General features: G+C 46.4%; 1 protein-coding gene across 7 annotated transcripts; it reads right to left on the bottom strand.

The window, feature by feature from the left end:
* Nucleotides 1-544: 544 nt before the first annotated feature.
* Nucleotides 545-26,785, bottom strand: SERP2 (stress associated endoplasmic reticulum protein family member 2). Of its 7 annotated transcripts, XM_061434520.1 has the most exons (7): nt 25,862-26,375; nt 25,521-25,638; nt 18,605-18,677; nt 7,991-8,045; nt 7,627-7,875; nt 2,588-2,728; nt 545-1,002 (listed from the first exon to the last, which is right to left on the bottom strand). In XM_061434520.1, the coding sequence occupies exons 2-5, from the start codon at nt 25,602-25,604 to the stop codon at nt 7,863-7,865; spliced, it is 225 nt and encodes a 74-aa protein (XP_061290504.1). In that variant the 5' UTR covers nt 25,605-25,638; nt 25,862-26,375; the 3' UTR covers nt 545-1,002; nt 2,588-2,728; nt 7,627-7,862. The 7 variants fall into 7 exon arrangements, with proteins under 7 accessions (XP_061290504.1, XP_061290507.1, XP_061290506.1 ...); XM_061434523.1 differs by lacking the exons at nt 2,588-2,728; nt 25,862-26,375 and adding an exon at nt 26,393-26,785; XM_061434522.1 differs by lacking the exon at nt 2,588-2,728 and having other exon boundaries at nt 26,063-26,376.

The following is a 26,785-nucleotide window of genomic DNA, read 5'->3' as shown; positions in this document are numbered from 1 at the left end:
AAAGTGGGAAACCCTGATTGATCCCTGGGTCAGGAAGATCCTCTGGAGAAGGGAATAGCTTAACCACTCCAGTATTCTTGCCTGGAGAATTCCATGAACAGAGGAGCCTAGTGGGCTATGGTCCATGGTGTTACAAAGAGTGACTAAGTGACTAACACACCCAATTATTAAGGGATGAAATAAATGACTAAGAAAGCAAAAATGGAATTAAAAAAAGAAACAGCAAAGGCCTGTTTAAGAGCCTCTTTTATCCTGCAGGTGATCTGGGCATCTGTGACCTCTTTAGGCAAAATTAGAAGTCCCAACCAGGGGGCAGGTCCAAAGATCCCCTCTGCAAATTATCAAATGTGTGGAAAACCCAAAGTCCTTAAGAACTGCCTAGGCCTTCCTTTCAGGTGTAGACCTTGAGGATGGGTAAATCTAGCCCTGGTTCCAGGGCCACAGATTCCCTGACTTTCCCGTTACATAATTAAGTCCCCCCACCCTACCCATCCCCCTGCAGAGCTATCTTGACACCTTTTCTCACTGAAAGCCGCACGGGACATAAGGTTGAACAAAGACATTTATTTGTAAAAGCAATTCCCAATGGAGCAGAGACTGTCTCCATAGAAAGTAAAGCAGTGATCATGGGGGGCCCACATGCAGACATTAGTGAAACCCAGGGCGAATCCAGACAGACAGCACTGCTGCAGACACCACAAAGCTCCCCATCCTGCCAACTGCAAAGCAAAATGTCCTTTCCGCTCAAGAACACGGATGTACCGAGATGTCCTGTGAGAAAGCAATTTGGTCTGACGTCCACGATGAAGTGATCAGGGAACAGCTGAGGGAGCCTTTGATTGTTTGTTTGTTTTTTCCTCTTCTGGGTGACTTGTCGGCTTCCCACAGATACCCGGCTAAGAGCTCAAGTGGTCCTCCACCCTCCAGCGGGCGGGGGCGGTGTCAAACCCCCAGGGCTGGCTCACATGCCCATTCTGATGCTCTGAATGATCTGGAAGATAGCTGGACGGGGAAAACAAAACAGTCGGCTCAGACACCCGACAGCACACAGCTGGAAACCCAACCCCACCGCCAGCCCCGCTTTGCTGACCCGGGGCCCTGGGCCTGTTAGCACACAGCTGATTAGAGATTTCCTAACAAGGAGTTAAGTTAACAAGAGGTCAGTGAACTTCTTTAAAAAGGCAGTCTTGCTCTGTCTGCTGATGGATGCCGCGGGGATTTATGGATAACTCCTGCTAATTCTACCGAGAGTGGAGGCTAGCAAGCCCTCAGATGCTGAGAGATTTGGCCCCCGTCCCCAGAAGGTTCTGATGCTGCTGGGGAGCGGGGAGCAGGGCTTGCGTGCGGGCGGGGCGCTCATTTAACAGGTCATCGACGCTGCCTCTTCCCAAGGGCTGTGACCTGGAAAAGAAGCTGCCCTTGAACAGGAAGGAAGGCCAGGTGCTGGGAGCAGGCGTGGGAGCTGGGCCCCCCGGCTGCTGATAACCTTTGATACAAGTGCATCTTCAGGCGGCCTGGAACTTTCTGAAATTCAACTTGAAATACACCAAGAGCCGCACTGATTTATTCAGGGCGCTGTCCTCACTAAGTGGAATGAACTCCTTCCTGATAAACTGAAGGGGTGGGTAGCCTGAATGTCCAACAAACAATTCCAGGGGCCCATCCCCTCCTTATCTGGGTTAGAGCGATTGGATAGTTCCCAGTCTGGTTTGGTCTAAAGGGTTTAAATGTGTCCCAGGAGAGGAAGGTCCACCTTCTTTTTCACATCTTTCCCAGATGTAAAATATACAATATGGGTCCATCATGATGAAGACAATCATGATGATAACAGCAGTGAACATGTACGGAATGATTTTTTTTTTTTTTTTTTGAGGAGCATCTGGGTACCATGTAATCATCTGTAAACACAGAGCAAGTAGAGGTCATTTCAGGGGTTTACCCCATCTCTCCCTTCATAAAGTCTTCCTGGAATAGACCCGGGAATGCTGCATCCTAAGTAACCAGAGTGAAAGAGGCTACTCAGAACCCTCAAAAAACAAAGTGTTTGATTTTATCATCTAACGTTAGTGGGCATACACCATGGGCCAGGCACTGTGTTTGGGGATCCAAAGATAATTCACAAAGGCTCTTTCTTGGACAGCTAGATTTGAAGCGTAGATTAAGTAAGAATGAAGTTGGATTTTTTTTTTTTTACGATTTTTCATTTTTGATGTGGACTATTTTTAAAGTCTTTACTGAATCTGTTAAAGTATTGTTTCTATTTTATGTTTTGGTTTTTGGGCCACAAGGCACATGGGATCTTTGCTGCCCAAATAGGGATCGAACCCACAGCCCCTGCAATGGAAGTCATAGTCTTAACCACTGGACTGCCAGGGAAGTCCCTGTAGTTGGATTTTTATAGATTAAAGAAAAAAAAAAATCACTGTGTACATCATTATGACTTTCCTAAATTGGATATACACCCAATGTGATTTAATATTAGGTTTTCATGAATGTCCAGTGTGACCATAATAAAAAGTGATAACTGATGAGGCTCTGCTGTAATATTGTTACAGCGGATGCAGTGTTTGATCTGATCCCCAAATACCTCCAGTCAACTACATATCTTGGGCTCTCCTTTATGCTTCTTAGTGATTATTTGGGCTCAGGTATTCTTGTGTCTGGTCACATCTCTGGTGTTACTACTCCAGTCTGCAGTGTGCCCTCTTCTATTATTATGAGCTGCAGACTAAGTCGAAAACAAAGACTGTTAGAACTACATGTAAAACTAGAGTCAATTGGTTGTATGTGAAGGTTGGACTCTTTTCTAGATAAAGGAGTTAATTCAACAAGTCGTGATATATAACCCTGGCTGTGCTCAGAGGTTTTCTTGGCTTATTCTGATTTTGGGGTGACTTTTGACGGGAGAAGTTGCTAGATGGATGAAGAAGTACTCACACAAATGTATAAGCTTGCTGGAATACGGACGTTTCCGTCTTCCTCTAGCAAAGCTAACAAGGAATAAAAATTAAATAAACATTCTGTGTTCTGGCTTCACATAGGAGTCCTAGGAGGCAGCTGTATATTCAAGCACATTAGGAAAAAAATATTTACATCCACCATGCCTCAGGCTTTGTTCTTGGGATTGGGAAAATATCCCTAATTTGGACAAATGGGCTTAACTTTAGAAGAGAGTGTTAGGGTCAGAGGGAACTGGGTTTGACTCTCCACTCTTCACTGACCAGCTGTGTGACTGCATGAATAATTTAACCTCTTCACGCTCGTCTCCTCTGCTGTGCAATGAGGACCACGTTGCTTGCTGCGTTAATATAGGGATTAAACATATGATATAGATGAGGGTCCTCACATATCAAGGTTTTGGTGCATGGGAGCTATTGTAACTAGTTACTATTGCTACAATGATGGTTGTGGCTTCTCCAGGTATGCCCATGAAGACCGGAGCTCAAGGGCTATTTACCATCTGCCAGAGTATGCATTTTTGGAATTCACTAAATAGTTCTGAGCCCTGATTTCTCTAATTTATAAAACTGTAGATAATATATACTCCAAAGAATTGCAAGGAATGAATCTGATGACGTAAGTAAAAGATGCTCATAATAGATGCTCCAAAATGTTGTTTCTCTGTGAGATTTATTCTTAGACAACAAATCGTTACCAGCAGTATGTAGGTCAATGACTAGGAAACAGTCTGTATCTTAGTCCATCAGATCCCATTTAAATTATTCCATGATTTCAAAAGAGCTGGGTAATGATAAAACCACTCAATTCTTTTCGAGGAATGCTGCAAATTTCTCTTAAGAATCTTAGACAAAGTTTGCTTACCTCAGAGTAGCAACACGTATATTAAAACTTACCTATCTCTATGTCTGCTTTAAAAACTAAGAAAAGGTCGTTCTTGACCCTTATTGGATCCATGAATTAACATGTAAAATCTGATGGTCTTTAATATGTTTACAGGTAACCCTTTAAAATCGAATCCTCTTGGAGAAATTACTTTGAATAAAGTCTACTTTAAGTTCAGCATTTGCCTCCACTGCTAAGATAATGGAGAGATGGTTGTATTTTATGATTTCTTTTTCAGTTGCATCAAGATCTTTAAAAAGGCTTTACCATCTTATACCAATTATATTAACTTTACTCCTGTGTGCACACCAGTAATGACCCGCCGAGCAATCCAGGCCTCCCCAGTGCTGACTTTCTGAGGCGGTGAACGGGAAGGGAGCCAAGAGTGGGTTCCGAGTGGGAAAGGAAGTGGGGAGTCTAGACCCTGACAAGTTAATAACTTAACAGTGGGTGAACAAAGCAGACAAAACAGTTGAGCGGGCTGCAGGAAAGGGGCTGTGAGCAGGCGAGTCAGCAGGAGGAGAATGCCAAGAAAGGGAGGGGTGGCGGGCATTCGAGGTCAGGGCATCCGGCCCTGGGAAGGCCACAGAGGTTCAGAAAAATCCAGGCTAGAGTGGCAACTCCAGAATCCGAGAGCCTCCAAGCTCTCCCATCTGTTCAGGATCCTGGTTCTTGTTAACCTCGGCTGGCTCCATCTCTTTTTTTCAACTGTTCCCTTTCAATGAAGTCCTTAGGGTTTAACATGTGAGAAGCACTTGCAAACTCAAAAATCAAACAAACCAGGACAATCTTCTTGACTCCACATCTCCCATCCACAGATACCCTCCTCTTTACAACCATTTTCAAAAAGCTGTCTATAGTCCTCACTTTATCCATTTTCCTTACCTTCGATTTCTCATTCCACTGCACTCTAGCTTCTGCTCTCTTCAACTCCATTGAAATAGCTCTTGCTAAAACCACAAATGGCTTTCCAAGTCACCTAATCCACAAGCATCCTTCAGCCGCCTCCTGCCGTATACCCCTCTTCACCGTCGCTGAGCGCTCCCTGGGGGAAACTCCCCCTTGGCTTCTGTGACACATGATTCTCCTGGTTTCCAGTCTTCTTCCTTCTCTCTACTCTTTACACTAAACCTGGTGTATGGGGGTCATCCCGACTCTTCCTGACCAGTCAGCAAGAATGCTGAAGTTCCCCAGCACATATTCTGGCTTCGCTCTCTTCATTACATTCCTTCTCCTGGGTGATCTCATCAATGGCCGCTTAGCTTTCAATGACTCACCAAGATGTGCCGTCAGCCCCGACCTCTCCTAGGAGCTCCAGACCCACGCCTTCCACCGTCTAATTGATACCTGCACACAGGTGGCTCAAAGGCTCGTCGAACACAATGGGGACGCCTCACGATCTCTTCCCACTGCCAAGCTTGGCATCCTCCTCCTCTGTCTCGCACATAAACCCAAAGCACCAGAGTCATTCTTGGACACGTCTAGTTGATGACCGAGACCTGTGGGCATTACCTAATAATCTTGTGATTCTGTGTCTTTCATTCATCCTTCCAGAAACCGCCCTAGTCCAAGTTACCATCATCTTTCCCCTGATTCCTGAGACAATCTCCAGCTGGTTTGCTCCTCTTCAATCCTTTCTCCATACTGTAGCTAGAATTATTCCTTAGATAAAAATAAGTGAGATCATGCCATCCTTGAGTTCCTAGCATACCAGAAGCTTTGTATTGCCCAGTAAGTGAGACCACACCATCCTTGGGTTCCTAGCGTTCCAGAAGCTCTCTATTGCCCAATCCTTTGCAAAGCCGTCATGACAAGCATTTCCTGGCCCCAGGCATCTTGTCCATACTCACCTTCTCCACTCTCTTCCACCTTTATGGCACATCTTCCTGTTTTCAGGAGCTCCCTGATCTCACAATTGGACTTCTAAACATGCCATTTTTTCCGTCTGAAATACTTTCCCCATCCAACCCTATTGCCTAGTTTTTCTTCATGATTCAGAAGTTATTTCTTCAGAGGGGCTGACTTTGACCATCTGGAGCAAGAGTTCTCTAACTTGTGTACCACAGTGTCCTGAATGTGTCTGAAAACAGGTGCTGGACGCTGTCCCTAGAGTTTCTAATCCAGTGGGTCTGTGGTGGGAACTGAGAATGTATATTTCTAACAAGTTCCTGGGTGATGCTGAGGCTGATGGTCCAGGGACCATGCTTGGAGAGCCACTTACCCAAAGCACACCATCCCTGTGCATTACAGGCACACTTTGTTTTATTGCCTTTTTTTTTTTTACAAATTTGTGGCAATCCTGTATGGCTGAAGTCGAAGGGTGCCATTTTTCCAACAGCATTTGCTCATTTCTTTCCTCTGTGTCACATTTTGATAATTCTCACATTTCAAACTTTTCCATTATTATTATACTGGCTATGGTGATCTGTGATCAGTAGTCTTTGATATTACTGTTACAAAAAAGACTGTGGCTTGCAGAAAGGCTCAGATGATGGTTAGTGTTTTTCATCAATAAAAAAATACATTTTCTAATTAACATGTTTACTTTTAAAAAAGATGTAATGTTATTGGATTCTTAATAGGCTATAGTATAGTGCAAATATAACTTTTATATGCACTGGGAAACCAAAAAACTCATGTGACTTGCTTTATTGAGATATTCACTTTACTGGCACTGGCCTGGACCCAAACCTGCAATATCTCTGTGGTCTGTTGGTACATGCTTTCACAGCCCTACGTGCCTCTCCTCCAACATATTCATGGCTGAAATTTTACACATCTCAGCATAATTATTTGACTGACTCATCCTTCTTCCCCACTTGACCACAGGCTCTAGGAGAGCAGGGATAATTTTGTTCCCAGATCAACCCCTGGGTCTAAGCTCAGCACCAGGAACATAGTAGGTCCTCTGTACAAATTTCCTGAAGGACCGAAAGATGAAAAATTGTGAACAACATGGAGGAAAATGTATTTAAAAACTTCAATTGATTACTCTGCCAACGAAAAGAATCAGTATCATATGGCAACCTTGTGATTCAATTGGTCCAAGAGCTTACTCCTTGAGGGGAAGTCAAGTCATAAGAACATACACTTCCTTAAGGTTGGGGGCTGTGCCAGTCCAATCCACTCTCCTCCTGGGGACTGACTGACCCCAGATAACTGCAAGTGGCTGGAGAACACAGGCACGACACAACTGGATCTCCTAGGAGACTGTCAGAAAGCTGGAACCCTGCCAGACAATGGGGGGGTTCCAAAAATGATGTTTATTGAAAGTAAGTGGTTGACGATAAGAGAGATGAAGGAAGTTGCTGAGAAGAGAGATCAAGAGAGGCCAGAGGGAATCCCCTTTAGGAGGATAAGCCAACTTCGGAAATCACACAACTTTTATTATTTTTCATTTAAAAAATTTAGAAAATTAAAGCACCAGTAGGAAAAGTATGGGACCCACAAAAGACAAGCAGAAATGTTAGAAGACAAGACATCGTAAGGTGGTTCCTTCTTTGAAAGGATCAGCACAAAGAAAGTCAAAGGCAAGATGCCATTTCCCAGTGGCTTCTCCAGAGATGGAGAAGAGCGGAAAGAGAGGGAAGCCTGGGACAGGTGAGGGCGAGAGGACGACGTTAGAAGAAGGGATCATATTAGCAAAGAATGGGATGCTCGCTCTCTAGAGTCAAATGGCAGACAGTAGAAGCATTCTTCTGAGAAGGAACCCATAAAGAAACCCAGAGGACCCAAAGGGCACGGGGAAGAAGGAAGCACAGACAAGGGAGGTGTGAAGATCACCTTGAGGGAGCCAATGGGTGATGAGACATCTTTTTCCAGACTGTTCATCTCAGATCCTGAGGCAGGAGTTCCAGAGCAGACGCACGTCCTCAAGCTTTCCTTTGTGGTGAAACAGAAGGGGTTCTCCCGGGCGGCTCAGCTCCTCAAACATCCCACTTTCCAGTCTTGGGGCTGCGACACCCTCTGGGTATCACAATTTCAAGATAGTTCAGGCAGTCTCCAGGGAAGGCCAGTGTTTATGTGGTCAACCTGCAAACATGGTGAATTCAAATCTATCCTGAAGCAACTGTCCAGGAAAGAGCAAGGTGACAGAGAAGACTGGTGGCCCAGTAAAGAAACATGGCTGGGTCGGGGCTTTACCCACCTGGGAGCAAACCCAGACAGTCTGTCCAAATGGAACTCTGGACTGTGCACCTTTTCTGGCAGGGAAAGTAAGAGATGTTTCAACAGGAGTTCTTTTCAATACCTGGTCATATGCTAAATGCCTGAAGTTGGTGGAAAACTTCTGCTCCATGGTCGTTTGGGGGAAATGGTAAGAGAAAAGGATGTAGGGTGATAAAAGCAGATGGGTTTGGAGTTTAGGTTTGGGAATTAGCTCTCTTTTTAGCTATGGAATGCTGGCTGATTTCCTCTGTGGACCTGTTTTGTGATTTGGAGAAATGAGTACCATAGCTTCTTTGCAGGGACTGTGTGATAAGAAAAGAAAATATAAATGTAGGGCCTGGCATTATAGTAAGTACTCAAGAATCAGTAGTCAAAACAGTTGTATGAATAGATCCTGCTTACCCCATGGGCTAGTCTTCAAAGAGTTCTTTCTAGAAGGAGAGAAGAGGCTCTAGCTCTAGCTGCCCCTGAAGAGATGACACCACTGACTTCTGGCTGGCAAACCCTGAGCTCTACCTGTCCAGGTAGGAGCTGGGGCTCCTGTCTTCCCCAATATCACAGAGCTGTGCTCCCCACTACACTTTTCTCACCTGCACAAGAGTCACAGCGTTACCTTTCTTTCCTTGTAAACATTCAGAAACTTGGTTTGAACTTTGCCAGGAGTGTTGAGATATGGCGACACAGCACGATGAAGGGCATCATCAAAATGACAATAACAACAAACATTTGTAAAACCACTACCAGGACTCAACTAAACATGCTGCACACACTGTCTCATTTAATAATCCCCAGGATTCATTTTCATGAGGATCCTAGGAGTTTTCAGTTAGAATCTTATTGCTTTTAACAGTGGGAGAACTGAGGCTTAGAGTGGGGATAGATGTGAGTAGCTTGGACAAGGCCACAGAGTTAGCAGATGGCGGAGCCATGTTCCCAACCCAAGGAGGCTGGCCCTGGAGCTGGCACACGCTTGGTCCTTTTGTTCATCCACACCATCCTTAACAGAACAACCAGTCCCAGCGAGGGAAGGGGAATTGGCCCTTCCAGAAACGGAGAGGCATATCCATAAAGGGAGACTGCTGGACCCCCTGAAAAGAGGCTGGGAAGACAGGAGACTTCAAGCCCAGCCAAGAACATCTCAGGGAATCACTCTTCCTATCTGTTCTGAATAGGGTGTCCTGAGAAAACGGTCCTGCCCGTGATACATTATCTCTGCTCCGTTCCACCCCAGCAGGCAGAGTGCCTGCAGGAGACAGGAGAAGAGTACAGGCTGTTAACTGCCGGACAAAGGGAACATTCCTGTCCAGAAACAGTGCAGCTACTCACAACTGACAGGCAGGCTCTGCGGGAAAGGCATGAACTCTGTAATCACAGAGGCCAGCGCTGGGCCAGACATAATTTCCTATGTGATGGGCAAAGAGGGTCCAGATGTGCATTCCCTTCTGGGGATGAAAAAAAATCAGAATATCCAGCAACACAGGAGGTATCCCCTAAACACATACACACACACAGACATGCACATAGTCAGACATGTACACACATACACACAAAACAAGCAGACACATACAAACACACAGAGACACACACACAAACCCAGAGACACACAAACACATATATGCTAATACACAGAGACATATAAATACACAGAGACACACACAAGCACATATACACAAACACACATACAGACATGTGCAAATATACACAGACACAGACGTAAACACACACAGAGACATAAACACATATGCATACACACACACGACACAGGATCTCACTGAAGATCCTGCCTCAGTGAGAAGAGCTTTTCTTTCATTTGTTTCCCTTTAAGATTTGAACAAAGAGGTCTATTGCTTAAAAAAAAAAAACAAACAGAAAGAAAGAAAAGGCTAAAACCAGGAGTCTAGACATTCTGTTCCCCAAATACACTTATTTTTTTCTGATTATACAAGTAATATATGCTCATTGACAAAATTGGAAAATATAGAAAATTAGGAAGGAAATAAGTCACTGGTTAATCCTATTACCCTGGAGGTTTCCCTTTGATGGGGGCTATAAACTCATCAGCTTCAAGAAAACCCAGGCTTCAAGAACCACGAAAATGCGCATAATCTCTAATTAGGAAGTGAGTATCAGGTTCAGCCAGAGAGAGAGAGAGAGAGAGAAATGAAATTGAAATGAGGGGCAGATGAGAAGAGAATTAGTCTGACGGAAGGAAGCGGGGCTGGCTGGTGTGTAAGTTTCCTTCTGAGAGTCGTAAGCACGATGGCTCCAGCGACCTGGCTGAAACCTCAGTGAGGGGAGAGGACAGACTCTGCTCTTAGCTTGCTGCTTCCTGCCCATGTCCAGGGACACGCCAGGGCCCCAGAGAGGTGAACGACACCACAGGGTCCCAAGAAACATGGAAGCACCGACTGAACTACCAAACTGTCTGTTCAGCTAGCCTGTGAGGAAAAAGACCTCATTTTCCCAGGTCCAGGTGAAACAGTTCAAGAGGACAGTTAAAAATGCTGAAGACAGTAATACTTATGGAAAGATCCTGTGTATATAAAAAATGAAAGACTAAAAAGGGGTAAAAAAGTGCTGAAGACAGGGACTTCCCTGGTGGTCCAGTGGTTGAGAATCTGCCTTGCAGTACAGGGGACACGGGTTTGATCCCTGGTTGGGGAACTAAGACCCCACGCGCTGCAGGACAGCTAAGCCAGTGCACCACAACTACCGAGCCCACACGGTGCAAGGAAAAGTCCCGAATGACGCAACTAAGACACAGCCAGAGAAAGCACGCAAGCAAGAAAACAATTGCATGCACAATCACGTCAAAAACATAAATGCTGATGTTTAAACATAAATTTTGCAAAAGATGTGCGTAACTTGTACACTAAAAACTATTGTAAAACTGCTGAAGACGGTTGTCCAGTGAACACTGTAGAGCGGATGTCAGGGCCGATCACCCTGCTGTGACTGCTGTGTTCAGGTCAGACGTTACTGACCCGCGGCCGCACACTCCCCACAGAGCCCCGGGGGCGGCTCGGAACCCTCCTCCACAAGGCTCTTGAAAGAGCCCAAGACAAAAGGGAGAGGGAAACCCAGGGGCAAGAATTGTGGGCACAAACGGCGTATGGACTTCGTCAATGGTCCAGGGAAGCACCCGCAGACAGCAAGTGTCTGGAGCAGATAGCGCTCGGTGTATCTGTATGACAGCATCTCTGCCGCCTCAGACAGACATTCCGGGTCACGCTTGTCTCTGAGTCTCAAGATAAAGACAGAAGCTATCAGACAGTTCCCTAAAGAGGAAGGGTTTTGAAAACAGGGGACTGAGAGTCGGGACGAGCTGCTTATCTGGAAAGAGGACCCCCGGTCTGCAGAAATAGAAGATAATTTTTTTTTTTATAAAAATGGGAGAGAATAAAACAGCCAAGTCTCTAAGAGAGGGCTGTTGAAAGCCTTGGTACTTCAGTGTCAATCTAAAGGTCTAGGAGATCAAACAAAGACAAATGCAACCCAGTTAAAAAGGCCCCAGGAAAAATTTCGGGTCAAGACCTGAACATGAAAAGCTTCTGGCCTGTTTGAAATAATCATCTGAAAGGACTCAGAAGAGGGATGTGACTAAGAGACAGGTTATAGATTTCTGATGGAAGGTATATAGTATTAACAACAATAAGGCTAGTTTCCAAACTAAACCTGACCAAGTAAGACACGGCCCTGACATGGCCTATGTGGACAATTACGTGTCTCAAAAGAACACGCTGTTCCCCTGAGCTTTTGTATCTCACAAACTTTTTTTTTAAATAACAAAACAGTGGTGTATTTCGGTTGCTTTGAGAAAATAAAAATCCAGGGTCAGGAAGATCCCCTGGAGGAGGAAATGGCAACCCACTCCAGGATTCCTGCCTGGAAATCCCCCTGGATGGTGGAGCCTGGCAGGCTACAGTCCATGGGATTGCAAACAGTCAGATACGACTAAGCGACTGAGCACACACGCAAGCAAAGGCATGAAGCTCACCGGCTGCTTCTGATATTCAACTTTAAAGTACAAACCCCTACTCACTGATTTCGGTCTGCCTGTGGGTGGTTCCTTTTTCCTGCCTGGGTCTGTCTGAAAGGCTCTGATGCTTTCTCGTGGGAACATAAGTCTCACACACTGGGAGTGTTATCACCGAGATAGCGTCCCCTTCTCCTTGGCGTGAAGAGGTGGGGTCTACAGCTCTCTGGAAGGTTCAGACCACCGTGAGTGGCTGCGTCTGCCAAGCAGAGGCACAGCCTGGGAGGATGGGGGTGGGGGCGGCGGGAGACTAAGCCGCCCTGGCACATAAGTCCCATCCGAGGTACCACTACTTCCCATGAGGGTGATGGGGACAGAGGTGGCAGTGGCTGAGGCTGCAGGTTTCAAGCGTGCTGTGGGCTAGCATGTACGTCCCTGGGGCCGTTCAGCGCCTGGACAACCTCCAGCAGGGCTCTTCCTACCCCTGTTTAATGCATAAGGAAATCAATACAGAGAGAGTGAGGAACTGTTCCAAGGGTTTTCAGCGGATACCTAGCAAACCCAGGTTCTGAACCCACATCTGGCAGTGCCCCAAACTAACCTCCCCTCGGAAGCCTCTTATCCTTTTAAGGCCAGTTGGTCAGTTTTCAAAGAAGTGTCTTGCCGGAGAGATCTTTTGCAATCCTGGAAAGTGGAAACTTCCTTCCTCTGAAGTGAGGTGTGCTACATAACGTCGTCTGGTCACAACCGTGGATCCGGGCTGGATGGGACCCCGGGGCCTCCCTGGTGACGAGTGGGCATTCCCTGGGTGCCAGGGCTCTCTCTGGGGGCCTGTGCTTTGCGGCCTCCCGGCTCCCCCGGGTCCTCCCCCGTCCTTCTCATCATCGGGCTCTCGTCAGCGCCCAGCGCCGCTGGCACGAAAGGCATGTGTGGAGAATGAGGAAGGCCACAGGGAAGGAGCTGAGGGGGGAGAGGCCAAGAGTGTGCTGTGACACGTCACTCCCCGTGATGAGGGGTCCCGGCACCTCCTGGAGGTGTGTTAACTTGTTTTCCCACATAAAATGGAGTAAGGGTGACCAGCAAGTGAGCATTTACTTAAGTGTCAACATTTTTACCAGTCTTCATTCTTTCCCAGAAGATACTAGGAAAACATAAAACAGGAATTGCTTATGACGTGCCTGACCTGAGTATTTATTTACCCTGGTAGCCAAAGCAAAGACAAGAGGATGAGATGGCTGGATGGCATCACTGACTCGATGGACGTGAGTCTGAGTGAACTCTGGGAGTTGGTGATGGACAGGGAGGCCTGGCGTGGTGCGATTCATGGGGTCGCAAAGCGTCGGACACAACTGAGCGACTGAACCGAACTGAACTGACAGTATTTCTGTGACTTTTTAAACTGAAGTACAGTTGATTTACAGCATTTCAGGTGTACAGCAAAGTGATTCATTGATACAAACATACATGTGTGTGTATGTAAGTCACTTCAGTCCTGACTCCTGGCGACCCTATGGACTGTCGCCCACCAGGCTCCTCTGTCCGTGGGATTCTCCAGGCGAGCAAGAACACTGGAGTGGGCTTCCATACAGCAGAGTGATTCAGTGATACAAACATATATATATATATTATTTTTCAGATTCTTTTCCACCATATGTTATTACAAAGATGTTGCATATAGTTTCCCATGCTATACGGCAGGTCTTTGTTGTTTATCTTTTATGTATAGTAATATCTGTTAATCCCTAATTCTTAATTTATCTCTTCCCCCTCCCCCATCCCCCTTTGGTAGTCATAAGTTTGTTTTCTATGTGACACTATTCCTAAAAAGAGCCCTTTGCCCAACCATCAATCAGTAAAGTGGGTTAACAGAGTAAGGTAATGAAAGTAAGAGAATCAGATCACATTTTCCTCTCTGTATAAAAATCTAGGGACTTCCCTGGTGGTCCAGTGGTTAAGAATTTGCCTCCTAATGTAGGGCACTTGGGTTGGATACTTGGTCAGGGAACTAGGAGCCCACATGCCTTGGGGCAACTAAGCCCGCAAAACTCCTGAGTCCTCTCGCCACAACTAGAGAAGCCTGTGCGCTGCAATGAAGAGCCTGCATAGCCAAAAAGAATTTACAAAATATGAATAACTAATTATATGAACTCAGAGAGGGCGAATGACCTCCTCAATATCCCCGGGACTTGGTGAAAGGGAACTTAAGGTTGGCCTACGGTATATCCAGTTCACGGGAAAGGGACCCGCTGGACAGGGACAGGAAGCGGCGTGTCTGCAGAGGTATGGAAATCCCACTGGAAATTCCGGTGTATTTTGTGTGAGCATGACAGGCAAGGCGGGGATGAGAGGGCTGCTGCGCACATCACAGATGGACAGCAAGAGGTGGGATGTGATGGATCTTTGTGACTTTGTGCTACAATGGGTAAAGTATGGTAAAGACCGTCAAGTACCTGCCTACAATGCAGGAGACCTGAGTTCGACCACTGGGTTGGGAAGATCCCATGGAGGAGGGCATAGCAACCCACTCCTGTATTCTTGCCTGGAGAATCCCCATGGACAGAGGAGCCTGGTGGGCTACAGTCCATGGGGTAGCAAAAAGTCGCACACGACTGAGTGACTAACATTTTCGCTTTCACAAAACTGAACAGAGGCGAGACAGAGCAGTGATGAGGGGCTTCAGTCATCCAGGCACTGAGACGGCTCATGACATAAAGCAAAGGAACTGATGATAAAGGGAAGGGCTAAATTTGAGGAAATTGCATTTTTTTAAATTTAATTTTATTTTTAATTGGAGGATAATTACTTTACAATGTTGTGATGGTTTCTGCCATACATCAACATGAATCAGCCATAGGTATACATATGTCCCCTCCCTCGAATTCTTTTAAACATACAGAAAAGGTAGGTAGATCACTGAATCACTTAGCTGTGAGGCAGAAATTAACACGACGTTGTAAAATCAACTCCTTTAATAAAATCAAGGAGAAAAAAGACAGGCAGGAGCCTATGGCCTGTGACTCTAGAACGCGAGGAACTTGGAGGGAAAGTGGGAGCTGCAAGAGGAACTGAATCATGACTAATCCCAGAGAGACGGCCACAGGGACGGAGCTAAAGGAGCTATTGTGTTTCTCATGACATGTTTGGTTTAGAAAAGGACACAGACAAAGATAGAAGGAACGGCACAGTACCAAGGACGAACTGAGAGGAGTGATATACTTCTGCGAGAACAGCGCTTAGGCCTGAAATGAAGCTTGCAAAAAAAAAAGCTAAAGTTGGCAAAAGAAATTTGAAAAGAAAATTTAAAAAGGGACATTATTTTTAGTGATGATTAAAAAAGGGATGAGGTTCTTTGCTTGGATCACAACAGCATGTTAACAGAGAATGAAGTTAAGATGACCCAACTCCCTGTTCACTGTCTAGTCTCTCCATAGAAGCCAGTGGTCTTAACTAGGAAGATGTAAAGAAGCATCCTTATGGAACTTCCTTGGCAGTCCAGTGGTTAAGACTGTGCTTTCAATGCATAGGGCACAGGTTCGATCCCTGGCCGGGGAACTAAGATCTGGTGAACCATGTGGCATGGCCAAAGTATTTAAAAAATAAAAATAAAGAGGCATCCTTAGAAGAGCCCCAGGCATGCAGGCAGGGGATGTGGCATGCCATGAGTGGTATGTCCTCTTAACCATTTTAAGTCCAAATCTCCAGGCCCTACAGGCTCCCATTTCAGGCCCCTGCACAAACCAACAAGTGGATAGGACAGCAGAGACAATGTACCTGATCCCTGAAAAAACTAATGGAAACTGGGAAGTTTCCAAAAGATTACTGGCAGCAAACATCCCAATGTACTCACGCAGGAGGGGGAGACACAGTCCCTACTATGTGAACCAATAAGCCTGGCAAAATGTTAACTAAGATGAAGTTTAAAGAAGGTTTTTAATCCCTTTGAAAAGGATGGGTATTGAAAACTAGCACAGGTTGGAGAAAAATAAGCCAGACTACTGGCTTGCCCTCTCCCTTATATGGGCTTCCCTGACAGCTCATTGGGTAAAGAATCGGCCTGCAGTGCAGGAGACCTGGGTTCGATCCCTGGGTAAGGAAGATTCCCTGAAGGAGGGCATGGCAACACACTCCAGTATTCTTGCCTAGAGAACCCCATGGACAGAGGAGCCTAGTGGGCTACAATCCATGGAGTCGCAAGAGTCAGGCGTGACTGAGCGACTAAGCACGAACACTCCCCTATATGCTACCTAAGGGCACAGGCCAGAAACGGCTCCAGTTACTGTGTATCTTGAAGCAGAAAAAACAAAACAAAACAAAACCCAGCTCTGTATCTATTTAGTTCCTAACAACACAGGCTGTATGGTGACCGACACTCAGAGATCCCTGTGACTGGGCTTTGGCCATTCTTGAGCCTGGTGTATTATCTCAGGCCTCCAAGCCTTTGTCACACGGTGCTCCCTCATGCAGAATAACCTTCCCTTTGTCTGGCTGTTTGTCCTTCAAATCTCAGTTCAAATGGCAGCTCCTCTGGGAAAATGTCTCTTCTGCTCAGTATGATTTAGAAGCCCCGCTATGCACTCTGATTCCCGTGTTGGAATCCTAGTACCCAGTGTGATGGAGGTGGAAGGCAGAGATTTGGGGAGGCGCTTAGGTCCTGGTGGAGGTCTCATATGTGGGATGTGTTGTTTCATTTACTTTCTCAGTCATGTCTGAATCTTTTGAGACCACCATGAACTGAAGCCCTCCAGGCTCCTCTGTCCTTGGGATTTCCCAGGCAAGAACACTGGAGTGGGTTGCCATTTCCTCCTCCAGGGGATCTGCCTGACCTTGAGATTGAACCCGGGTCTCCTGCTTTGGCAGGTGGGTTCTTATCACTGAGCCACCAGGGAAGCCCCATAAATGGGATCAGTGCTCTTATAAAGGAGACCCCACTGAGCTCCCAAGCCGCGTCTGCCATGTGAGGATGTCATGTGAGGATACAGGGAGAAGTCTATGTTTGGGCACAGGGCCCTCACCTGACTATGTTGGTACCCTATTCTGACTTCCACCCTCCTGAACCATGAGCAATAAATTTTTGCCGTTTCTAAGCCATCCAGTCCACAGTGTTTTGCTAAAGCAGCCCGAATGGACTCGGTCCCTTATCCGCGCTTGCCCAGCCCTCTGGGCACTCTGCTATCACAGTGCTCTTCCCCTGGGCTACAATGGACAGCTTCCTTATCTGCCTCCCCACGGCCTGCTGCCTCCTGGAGGAGTTTCTATTTCCAGAGGCTGCCCAATGCCAGGCACACTGGGGACCCTCAAGTCACCGGGATTGCTTGCAAGAGTTTTGCTGAGAGGTTCAAAATCAACCTGAGGGGATTTGTCTCTAATCATGTTCTGTGGGCTTCTCCAAGGCTAGACTTTTATCAGTGACTTGGAGGAATCATATTTTTTCAAGAAACCATAAAGCTGGGAGAGAAAGATAATTAGATAAAAGGCTCAAGGTTCAATCTTTGGTTGACTATAAAACCTGAAAACATAGATAAGTTTTTACATAGATGGATTTTTCTTTGGCATGCTATCAGTATGTGTTTTTCTTTTTTTGGTTTGTTTTGCTTTGGGGAGAAAATCAGAGGCAGATCATGTGAGGCAACGTGTCACAGATGACTGTATAGGCGGCACCGAGCAAAATGCCGCAGTGGTACACCGTATTTATTGCAATTTTTCACCAGTGCTCTGAACTATGCATTGCTAATGCAGGGCAACACACTGAATATATCATGGAATGTCACTAACTGTATGGTACATTATCACATAATATCAGTAAGCCATTTATTATAGATGTTCTTCTATGCTTCCACACTTTCTGGCTACTCTGTAGAAAAATGGCTTGTAACCAACAATGAAATTATAATAGAAATGTTCATGAAGCTTAATGCGTGCATGCTTGCAGTGTCTAATTCTTTGCGATCCCATAGACTAGCCCACCAGGTTCCTCTGCTCATGGGATTTCCCAGGCAAGAATACTGGAGTGAGTTGTCATTTTCTCCTCCAGAGGATCTTCCCCACCCAGGGACTGAACCTGGATCTCCTGCATTGCAGGCAGATTCTTTACTGCTGAGCCACCAGGGAAGGCATGTGTTGTAATGTGAGTATAAATACCGTTCTCTGAACTTGCCACCTTCCACGTCAGGCGATTGTACCGTGAGGCTTAGGTCCAAGGTTCCGTTCTCCCCAGCATCTCTGCAGAGCTTCTCTTAAGGCACAAGGCCTCTCCCTCTTTCTGGAACGTGAATTTATCTCAGGCAGATCGGTGCTCCACTTTCTGTTCCAAATGCCCTTTTTTAGGTCAGGTCTTCAGAGAAAGCTTTAACTGAACTCTGAAGTGTAGCCAGCCAATTTAATTGCTCAGCGTAATCACTTTATGATTATGATCTGATAACATATCAGTTCTGTCTCTATTCCTATTTGGTTTGCTGGAACGAAAACGAAATCAAAACCCATTAAGAGGAAGGCTTCAGGCAGCGATTACCTTGAATCCCAGACCAATATATTTTTGGCATATTTACCTTGTGGAGAAAACATGTGTTTTTATGGGACAGAGGAGACCATGGGATAGTAAGCACAGTGAGAAACCCATACCTGAGCCGCAGACAACAAAAACGAACAACGCCAACAGCCATGGGCCCACAGGATATTTCTCTTCTTGCGGCCTCTGAAAGTGAGTGGGAGAAAGTAAGATGAGGTTCATTCATTCAAGAAACACTTACCAAGTACAGCTAGACACCGTCCTAGGGGCTGGGGACCCGTCTGTGAACAAGACAGATCCAGTCTTAATGCCAGTGGGCAGATCTAGATGAAAGTGAAAGTGTTAGTCGCTCTGTCGTGTCCAACTCTTCTGCAACCCCATGGACTGTAGCCCACCAGGCACCTGTGTCCATGGAGTTCTCCAGGCAAGAATACTGGGGTGGGTAGCCATTGCCTTCCCCAGGGGATCTGCCAGACCCAGGGATTGAATCTGCGTTGCCCACATTCTGAGCAGATTCTTTATTGTCTGAGCCACCAGAGATCTAGATGAACAAAGTCAATTTAAAGGATCAAGACTGGTTTGGGAAAACTCATCAACAACCTTATTTGCATCCCTGTAACTCAATGAACTTGGTAGTTCTTAAATATTCTGGAGACAGATGAGGTATAATACATAAATCATTACAGTGATTTGGGAGCCAAAAATGCCATTACTAATAATTGTTTCTGTTGGCTGAAAGCACACTTCATACCAGGCACTCTAGGAAGCAGCCGATAGTCACCATTTCCAGCGCTCACAACTGCACACGAGGTCAGTCTTATCATCCCCCTTCTGTAGCTGGGAAACTGAGGCTCAGGCTTCGTTAACTTCAGCAAGAGCTGGGATTCAAGTTTAGATTTGCCTCATTATAGAGCCAGGGGTTTTGCCTCCAACAGACTCCCCTTGAATTCCCGCATCTGTGGCTTCCAAGCTGGGTCACAAAGCACAGCCATTTTCTCAAAACTTTCCAAGTGCCAGGACTTCCCCCGAGATCAAGTGGGTAAGACTCTACCTTTCAAAGCATGGGTGCTTATAAGCTCAGTCCTGTCTGACTCTTTGTGACCCCGTGGACTGTAGCCAACCAGGCTCCTCTGTCCATGGAATTTTCCAGGCAAGAATACTGCAGCGGGTTGCCATTTCCTTCTCAAGGGGATCTTCCTGACTCAGGGATGGAACCTGGGTCTCCTGTGTCTCCTGCATTGGCAGGTGGATTCTTTACCACTGCGCCACCTGGAAAGCACGGGTTCTATCTCTGGTTGGGGAACTAAGATCCATGTGTCTCGTGGTGTGGCCAAAAAAATAAAGAGAACTCTTTAAAAAATAAAAAATGATGGTTTAAAAAATAAAAATTTTTTAAGTGCTAAAAACCTGGGAAGTCACTTCAGTGCAAATCCAGGGAACGGTAGACAGCAACCACGTTATGGAGGTGAGAGGAGCAGCATTTTGTAATAAATCTAATTTTAGTGAAGCTGACTCTGGAGAAATCTCTACTTCTCTGGGAAGCACAAGGGGCCTGTGGCTCCCACAAAGATGAGTCCTTCGAACCTCTTGCTCATCTCAAACCGAATGAACAGGAAGTCCCTCTGCAACCCCTCTGGGTCTGTGTGCTGGTAGGGCCTGGTCCTTACAGTCCAATCAATCAATGGAAAACCAATATTTTCTGAGAGAGGCATCTGAAAGTGGAGAATTTCTCAAATGCTAAGGGAGAAGGTAGAGTGAAAAAAAGAAAGAACTCAGTAAATATTTCCTCATTGGCATGAACCAAAAATAGACTGTAGTCAACACAGGTTAAAAAAAAACAAACATTTTTTATCATAGATAAGGCAACAGTTCTCTGGTTCTCAGCTTACTTGTTCCATTCGTAGAGAACCTTCTCTCTTCTACTTCTGTTGAGCTCACTTGGCATTTATATCACCAAGTACTTTTTCTAGATAGCACTTAGCATGGTTTGTATTGCAATATTTATTCTTGTGATGCTTTGCTTAATGTCTGTCTCTCCACTAGACTGTAAGCCCCACATGGGCAGGCACTGTGTCTCTTTCATGTATCACGGCATACCAATGCCTGATCCAGAACTTAGGTATAGTAGATGCTTGATAAATATTCATCAAAGAATGAATAAGCATGCAAGTTTCACTAAATATGACATCTTAGGACACCTAGGGGCTTTCCTGGTGGCTCAGATGGGGTAAAGAATCCACCTGCAATGCAGGAGACCCAGATTCAATCCCTGGGTCAGGAAGATCCCTTGGTGAAGGGAATGGCTACCCATTCTAGTATTCTTGCCTGGGAAATCCCACGGACAGAGGAGCCTGGCAGGCTACAGTCCATAGAGTTGCAAAGAGCTGGATATGACTGAGCGACTAACACTTTCACTCTCACTGCTCTGTAGGTCATCTAGAGTAAAGAAGGATCTAGAAAAGATACTGGCTCTTTTATGAATTTTTCCAAATTGGTGATAGGGTTATTCCAGGATTTCTCTTACTAGAGAAGTATAGATTAATGTCAGGGGCAGATAGAATCTGACTAAGGATTAAAGCAATTCACTTCTCTGACTTTGAGAAACTTGTATCTACCAACACTTGTATGATGGCAAATCACACTGAAAGGGGATAGACTGTTTCTTTTGACTAGAACAAGGACAAAATCAGTCAAATAATTGCACAGAATAACTATTTAATCAGCATTTGCACTGTGTCCTTCTTTGGCACTTGAGACTAAGTCAAGATGAGAGCAAATAAATAGTTATTTGAACGGAGCGGAACATTTGCCCCTCCCCCACCCACCAACTTCCTAATCATTTGAACCAGCTGACCAGAAACCAATTCTGTTGCTGTCATCCCACTAATGCTATATTTTTAAAAATCCATTTAGTTCTATCTCCAGCAAAGTCAACAAGTGAATTCAGGAGCCTGTAAATGGGATTATTGGTCTAGGGCAGATACCAAATGGAGTCCTTTATTTTTCCTTTGAGGAAACTCCACTCAAATTATCAGGATACAGAGCTTGGAGCGTATAACACAGAAATCTTTTTGATGACATTTCATAGTGAAACAATAGTAGTTGGGGACTTTCAGAGCTCAAGAACAACTTGGTTGGTCATAGTACCTATATATATATATATATATTTTTTTTTTTTTTTTTTTTTTTAAACTGGAGTACAGTTGCTTTACAATATTGTGTTAGTTTCTGCTATACAGCAAAGTGAATCAACCACGTGTGTGTGTGTGTGTGTGTGTGTGTGTATCCTCTTCCTTGGATTTTCTTCCCAGTTCCCTGTGCTATACAGCTTGTTCTCATTAGTTATCTATTTTATGCATGAAAGTGAAAGTATTAGTCTCTCAGTAGCCTCTGGCTCCTCTGTCCATGGGATTCTCCAGGCAAGAATCCTGGAGTGGGTTGCCATTCCCTCCTCCAGGGGATCTTCCCGACCCAGGGGTCAAACCTAGGTCTCCTGCATTGCAGGCAGATTCTTTACTGAGTCACCAGGGAAGCCCACAGTTAGTGTGTATGTATCAATCCCAATTTCCAAATCCATCCCATCCCCCCTCCTCCTTGGTATCCATACATTTGTTCTCTATATGTGTTTCTATTTCTGCTTCGCAAATAAGTTCATCTATACCGTTTTTCTAGATTTGAATTCCTGGTGGTCCAGCTGTTAAGACTCCATGCTGCCAGTGCAAGGGACATGGGTTCAATCCCGGGTAAGGGAACTACGATCCCACATGACTTGCAGCACAGGGGAAAAACAAACAAACCCCTCTATCCCTATATATCCTTTTCTGAGAGCTTTGAGTTACTTCATTTTGGGAAACATTGCCCAGCACAAATCTGTCAGGACAATTCACCTAAGCCTGAATCTATTGCTGGGAAAGGTTTTTTTGTGTTTTTTTTTAAAGCAGTAGAATTGTGCAAATGACATGGTTCATTTCCAGCAGGAGTTTGACAGTCCGTGGGCCCCAAAATGGGCCTCCCTGGAGGCTCAGACAGTAAAGAATCTGCCTGCAATGCAGGACACCCGGGTTCAATCCCGGGGTCAGGAAGATCCCCTGGAGAAGGAAATGGCAACCACTCCAGTATTCTTGCCTGGAGAATCCCATGGAGAGAGGAGCCTGGTGGGCTACAGTCCATGGGGTCACAAGAGTTGGACACAACTGAGTGACTAACACTTTCACTTTGTTGGAGGATATATTTCCCTGTGATAAGATACCAGCAGGAGAACTCTGAAATGTAAATTGCCCCTTTATTCTGAAGAAGTTACTACTGTATAATTATGAAATGATCATCCCATTACTCTGTTATCTGGGAGAACAATATTGATTCACTCCATAGCTGTACACCAATAATGAAATATCTGCATACAATTAAAGGAGTTTATTTCTAAATGACTAGTCTGGATTTTCCTTTAGAATCTGTTCGTGTGTCTGCATTTCATTCTGAACAAGTTACCCCTTGCAAGTTACTTCTTTCTAAGTATAATCACGTTTGATCTGTAATTAGGAAAATGAGATTTAGGATTTAAAGTGTTTCATTTTGTTATGTTTTTTTGAAAAAGAATTTCATTTTTCTTTTTGGATGCTGATCCATGTACAATAAAGTTAACCAAAAAAGCCTTTCTAACCAAGGGAAAATAAACATACCTTGTGGCTTAGTTTGGAAATCTTTCATTACAAAGTTAGTAGGACCACTTAAATACCCTCGTAGGCGCCAGGCACTTTTGAAGGGCCCACTCCATGGTATACCAGAACCTATTAAAAATCTACTCACACCACACATTAAACATTATTTGAAAATATTTCTGAAAGTTGAATTGAGTTGAACTGCAGTCAAGTTGACTACATTTCTTAGATATTTAAACAGTTTTTTCTCCAGCTGTTCCATTGTCTTTTCTTACTTTGGAGACTTTTTTTTTTCAGGTCCCAAATGTTCTCAAGTGGTCTTGAAAAGCTTAAGGTGACAGATGCTGACTTTACCAAGCCTAACAGATAACACAGACTTCCCTGGTGGCTCAGTGGTAAAGAATCCACTTGCCAATGAAGATATGGTTTCGATCCCTGAGTCAGGAACATCCATCCCCTTGAGAAGGGAATGACTACTCACTCTGGTATTCTTGCCTGGGAAGTTCCATGGACAGAGGAGCCTGGGGGGATACAGTCCATGGGGTTGTGAAAGAGTGGGCCTAACTGAGCGACCTAACAACAACAAATGGATAACACAACTCTGCAAAAAAGTTTCTGTTTTGTTGTTACTTTCGCAGTCAGATAAGTTGTCAACTGGAGAGAATTAATAAGTGAAGTCTGATTTTTTTTTAGTTCATTAAAAAGAACCACACAGCTAGAAATTTTCAGTAAATTAGCTAGTCTGTATGATATCCTTGGAAGACCTGATCTTCTAGGGATATAAACCCTGAATGCTTTAATATCCTTAAAAACTGTTTTTCAGAATCAATTTGGACAGTAAGATTTTTTTTCCTGAGTAAAAATGAGAAAAACACAGATCTATGTGAAAAATAGTTCCAATTCAATGGCATGTTGCCGTTTTGCTGCCCAACAACAACTAAATGATCTAGCTCCCAAATGAGAGAATTTCCAGCACAACTTAAGCCTGTAGCTGTGCTGCGTTTAGTCACTTCAGTCGTGTCTGACTCTTTTCCATCCCATGATGTGTAGCCTGCCCGGCTCCTCTGTCCATGGGATTCTCCAGGCAAGAATACTGGAGTGGGTTGTCATGCCCTTCTCCAGGGGATCTTCCCAACCCAGGGACCAAACCCGGATCTCCCGCATTGTGGGCAGATTCTTGACTGTCTGAGCCACCAGGGAAGCCTACTTAAGCCTGTAGCTGTGTATAAAGATCCAGCTTTGATCCCAAGGCTTCTCTGACATAGTACTGCTTGTTTGTGCAAGAATTCTAGTCTAGTGATTGCAAATCTAGCTTTTTGCTCAGTGAATCAAACTAGCATTGTGTCTTTGGCCAAAAGCAATCGCTTCATCAAATCAGAAGACTCTTCCAGCCAAAACTCCAAGCTTCAGCTAAACTTCCACTGAAGTGTCTGAGATAATATTGACAGATTCCAAGTGTCTTTGCTCACGCACTTGGAGACAAACACTACCCAACAACTCATCTGTGGCCTGCCATTGAATGTCCAGAAATACAGGCCTGGCAATTTCTGCTGAAGATCATTTACTCTACTGAAAACAAATGAACACCACAAACACACACACACACACACATAAGGCATAAGGCACAGATTTTACTTAAACATTGTTATAAAGCTTTAATCTACAGTTTTGGAGGCGTAGAATGCCTGGCAATAAAGTAGGCTCTAAAATTCTGGAACATATTATCAAGATGAACCTGAATTCACAGAATGAATAAGAGGAATGCTGCTTTTAGAATTTGGCCTACAAGCCCCTGGAGAAAAGGCAAAGAAGGAAGATGGAAGGAAATACAGGTTGAATCGCACTTCGAATTCCCAATGTACACAAGGAGAGCATTACAAAAGGCAGGAAAGAAAACCTTATCAGGGTGTGTTTGTTGCGGAGGGCGGGCAGGGGTGAAAGCCTAGGAGGGAGAGATGGCAAACGGCCTCCCTTTACCCATTCATTCATTCAACAAACGATCTCGCACCTGCTAGGTTTCTGTCCCTTGTGTCAAGCAGTGGGTTTAACTCTTCCCTTAAGGACGTGACTTTGATCTTTCCCAGAGACAAAGATTCAGTTCTGTCCTGGGGAGGCCCTTCTGCGCCTCCGTGGCAGCCACTCCCAGAGGGGCCACGGCCAACCAGGGCCCTCTCCGCCCACGCGAGCCCAAGTCCGCGCCCCGGCCGTGGGGGAGCCCATTCCTCAGCGCCCCCGGGTGCCGGACTCCGCGGGAGGGGCGGCCCGGGGCGCGGATAAGGCGGGGTGGGGGGCAGCCCCGCGCCCGCAGCCCTACGCCCGCCCCGCCCCGGCCCGGCCCCGCGCCGCTCGGTCCACGCCGCCCCCGCCTTACCAGGGTTTTGGCTACGTTCCCCCTCTGGGTGATGTTTTTGCTGTGCTTCTCGTTGGCCATCCGGATCCGCTGTTTGGCCACCATGGCTCGGGCGCCAGGAAACGCTCTCGACTCCCACCTGCAAGGATGCCCCCCGCGTGAGCCCCCAGACCGGGCCGAGCTCGTCTCGCCCGCCCCGGGCGCTGCAGGTGGCAAGGCGCGGCCCCCGAGCCCCGGGCACCCCGCTCCCCAACCCCCAACGAGCTGGCTCCAGAGAGAGGCCAGAGCCCGGACGGAAGTAATCTTTCATCTCAGGAAACCCTCTCCTACTTCCTCGCCATCCTTCCGGTCCCCCCAGCTACCTAACCAGCGCAGCCCCGAGGCGGGCGCTGCGGCGCGTCCACTGCGCACCCGGCGGCCGGAGCGCAGCGCGCCGAGCGGCTTCGGTCGGGGGAGCCCGGGGGAGTCGGGATCCAGTGGCCGAAGGCGGCGAGGCCCAGGGTTCCGGCGGCCGCGGGCTTTGTGCGCTCACTGCGGGCGGGGCTCCCCGGCCCGGGACCCACCGAGGCCCTGGGGAAGGGGTTGGGGCGGCTGCGCTTCGAGCCGGGGTCGTGCTCCCCGGCTCCGCTGCCCGCTGGCCGAGGGCAGGGCTGGAGGCGGCGGCCCGCGGTCCTCAAAAGACAAGTTGAACGAGGGAGGACGGGGCTGGGCCCGCGCTTTTGGGGGACCGTGGGAAGGAGCCTCCCCTTTGGGGGTCTGGGGAAGGGCTTGCGTAGGGAAGGGCGCAGCAGGAGCTTTCTGAAGTGCTGCAGAAAGGACCGGATCTTCCCGAGGATGGGGAGAAGGGGGTGTGAGGATGGAGCGGAGAGAGGCCTTCCTGCCTGGGCGGTTACCGGGTTACTCGGAAGACGGACAGCGCCGCATCTGAGTGAAACGTGGAGGAAAGACTTAGGCTTGCTGCCCAGGCGGAGTTTGGTGGTCACCGCCCGGACGTGGGTAACTTGGACCACTCGGGGCAACTTGGATCTCCTCTAGAAAATTCCTCCCCCCCACAACCCCCGACCCCCGGTCCAGGGGCATCTGAACTGGAGGCTTCCCTGTGGTTCAAGGGTACAAATGGAACGTTCCTGACTCACAACCATTGGTACCAGGCCCTACAGATTGTCTAGTGTGGGGACAGGTGGGGAGAGAGGTCCAGTCCTTCACTTTCCCACGTGCTGGACGGATTGGAGTTAGCCCCTAGAAGACCAGAAGAGGGGAAACCTCAGCCTGGAAGTTCTGGGGCT

The sequence above is a fragment of the Bos javanicus genome, chromosome 12, assembly GCF_032452875.1.
Source record: "Bos javanicus breed banteng chromosome 12, ARS-OSU_banteng_1.0, whole genome shotgun sequence".
NCBI lineage: Eukaryota > Metazoa > Chordata > Mammalia > Artiodactyla > Bovidae > Bos > Bos javanicus.
The sequence above is the reverse complement of the archived record's forward strand: the minus strand, read 5'-3'. Positions and strand labels throughout refer to the sequence as shown.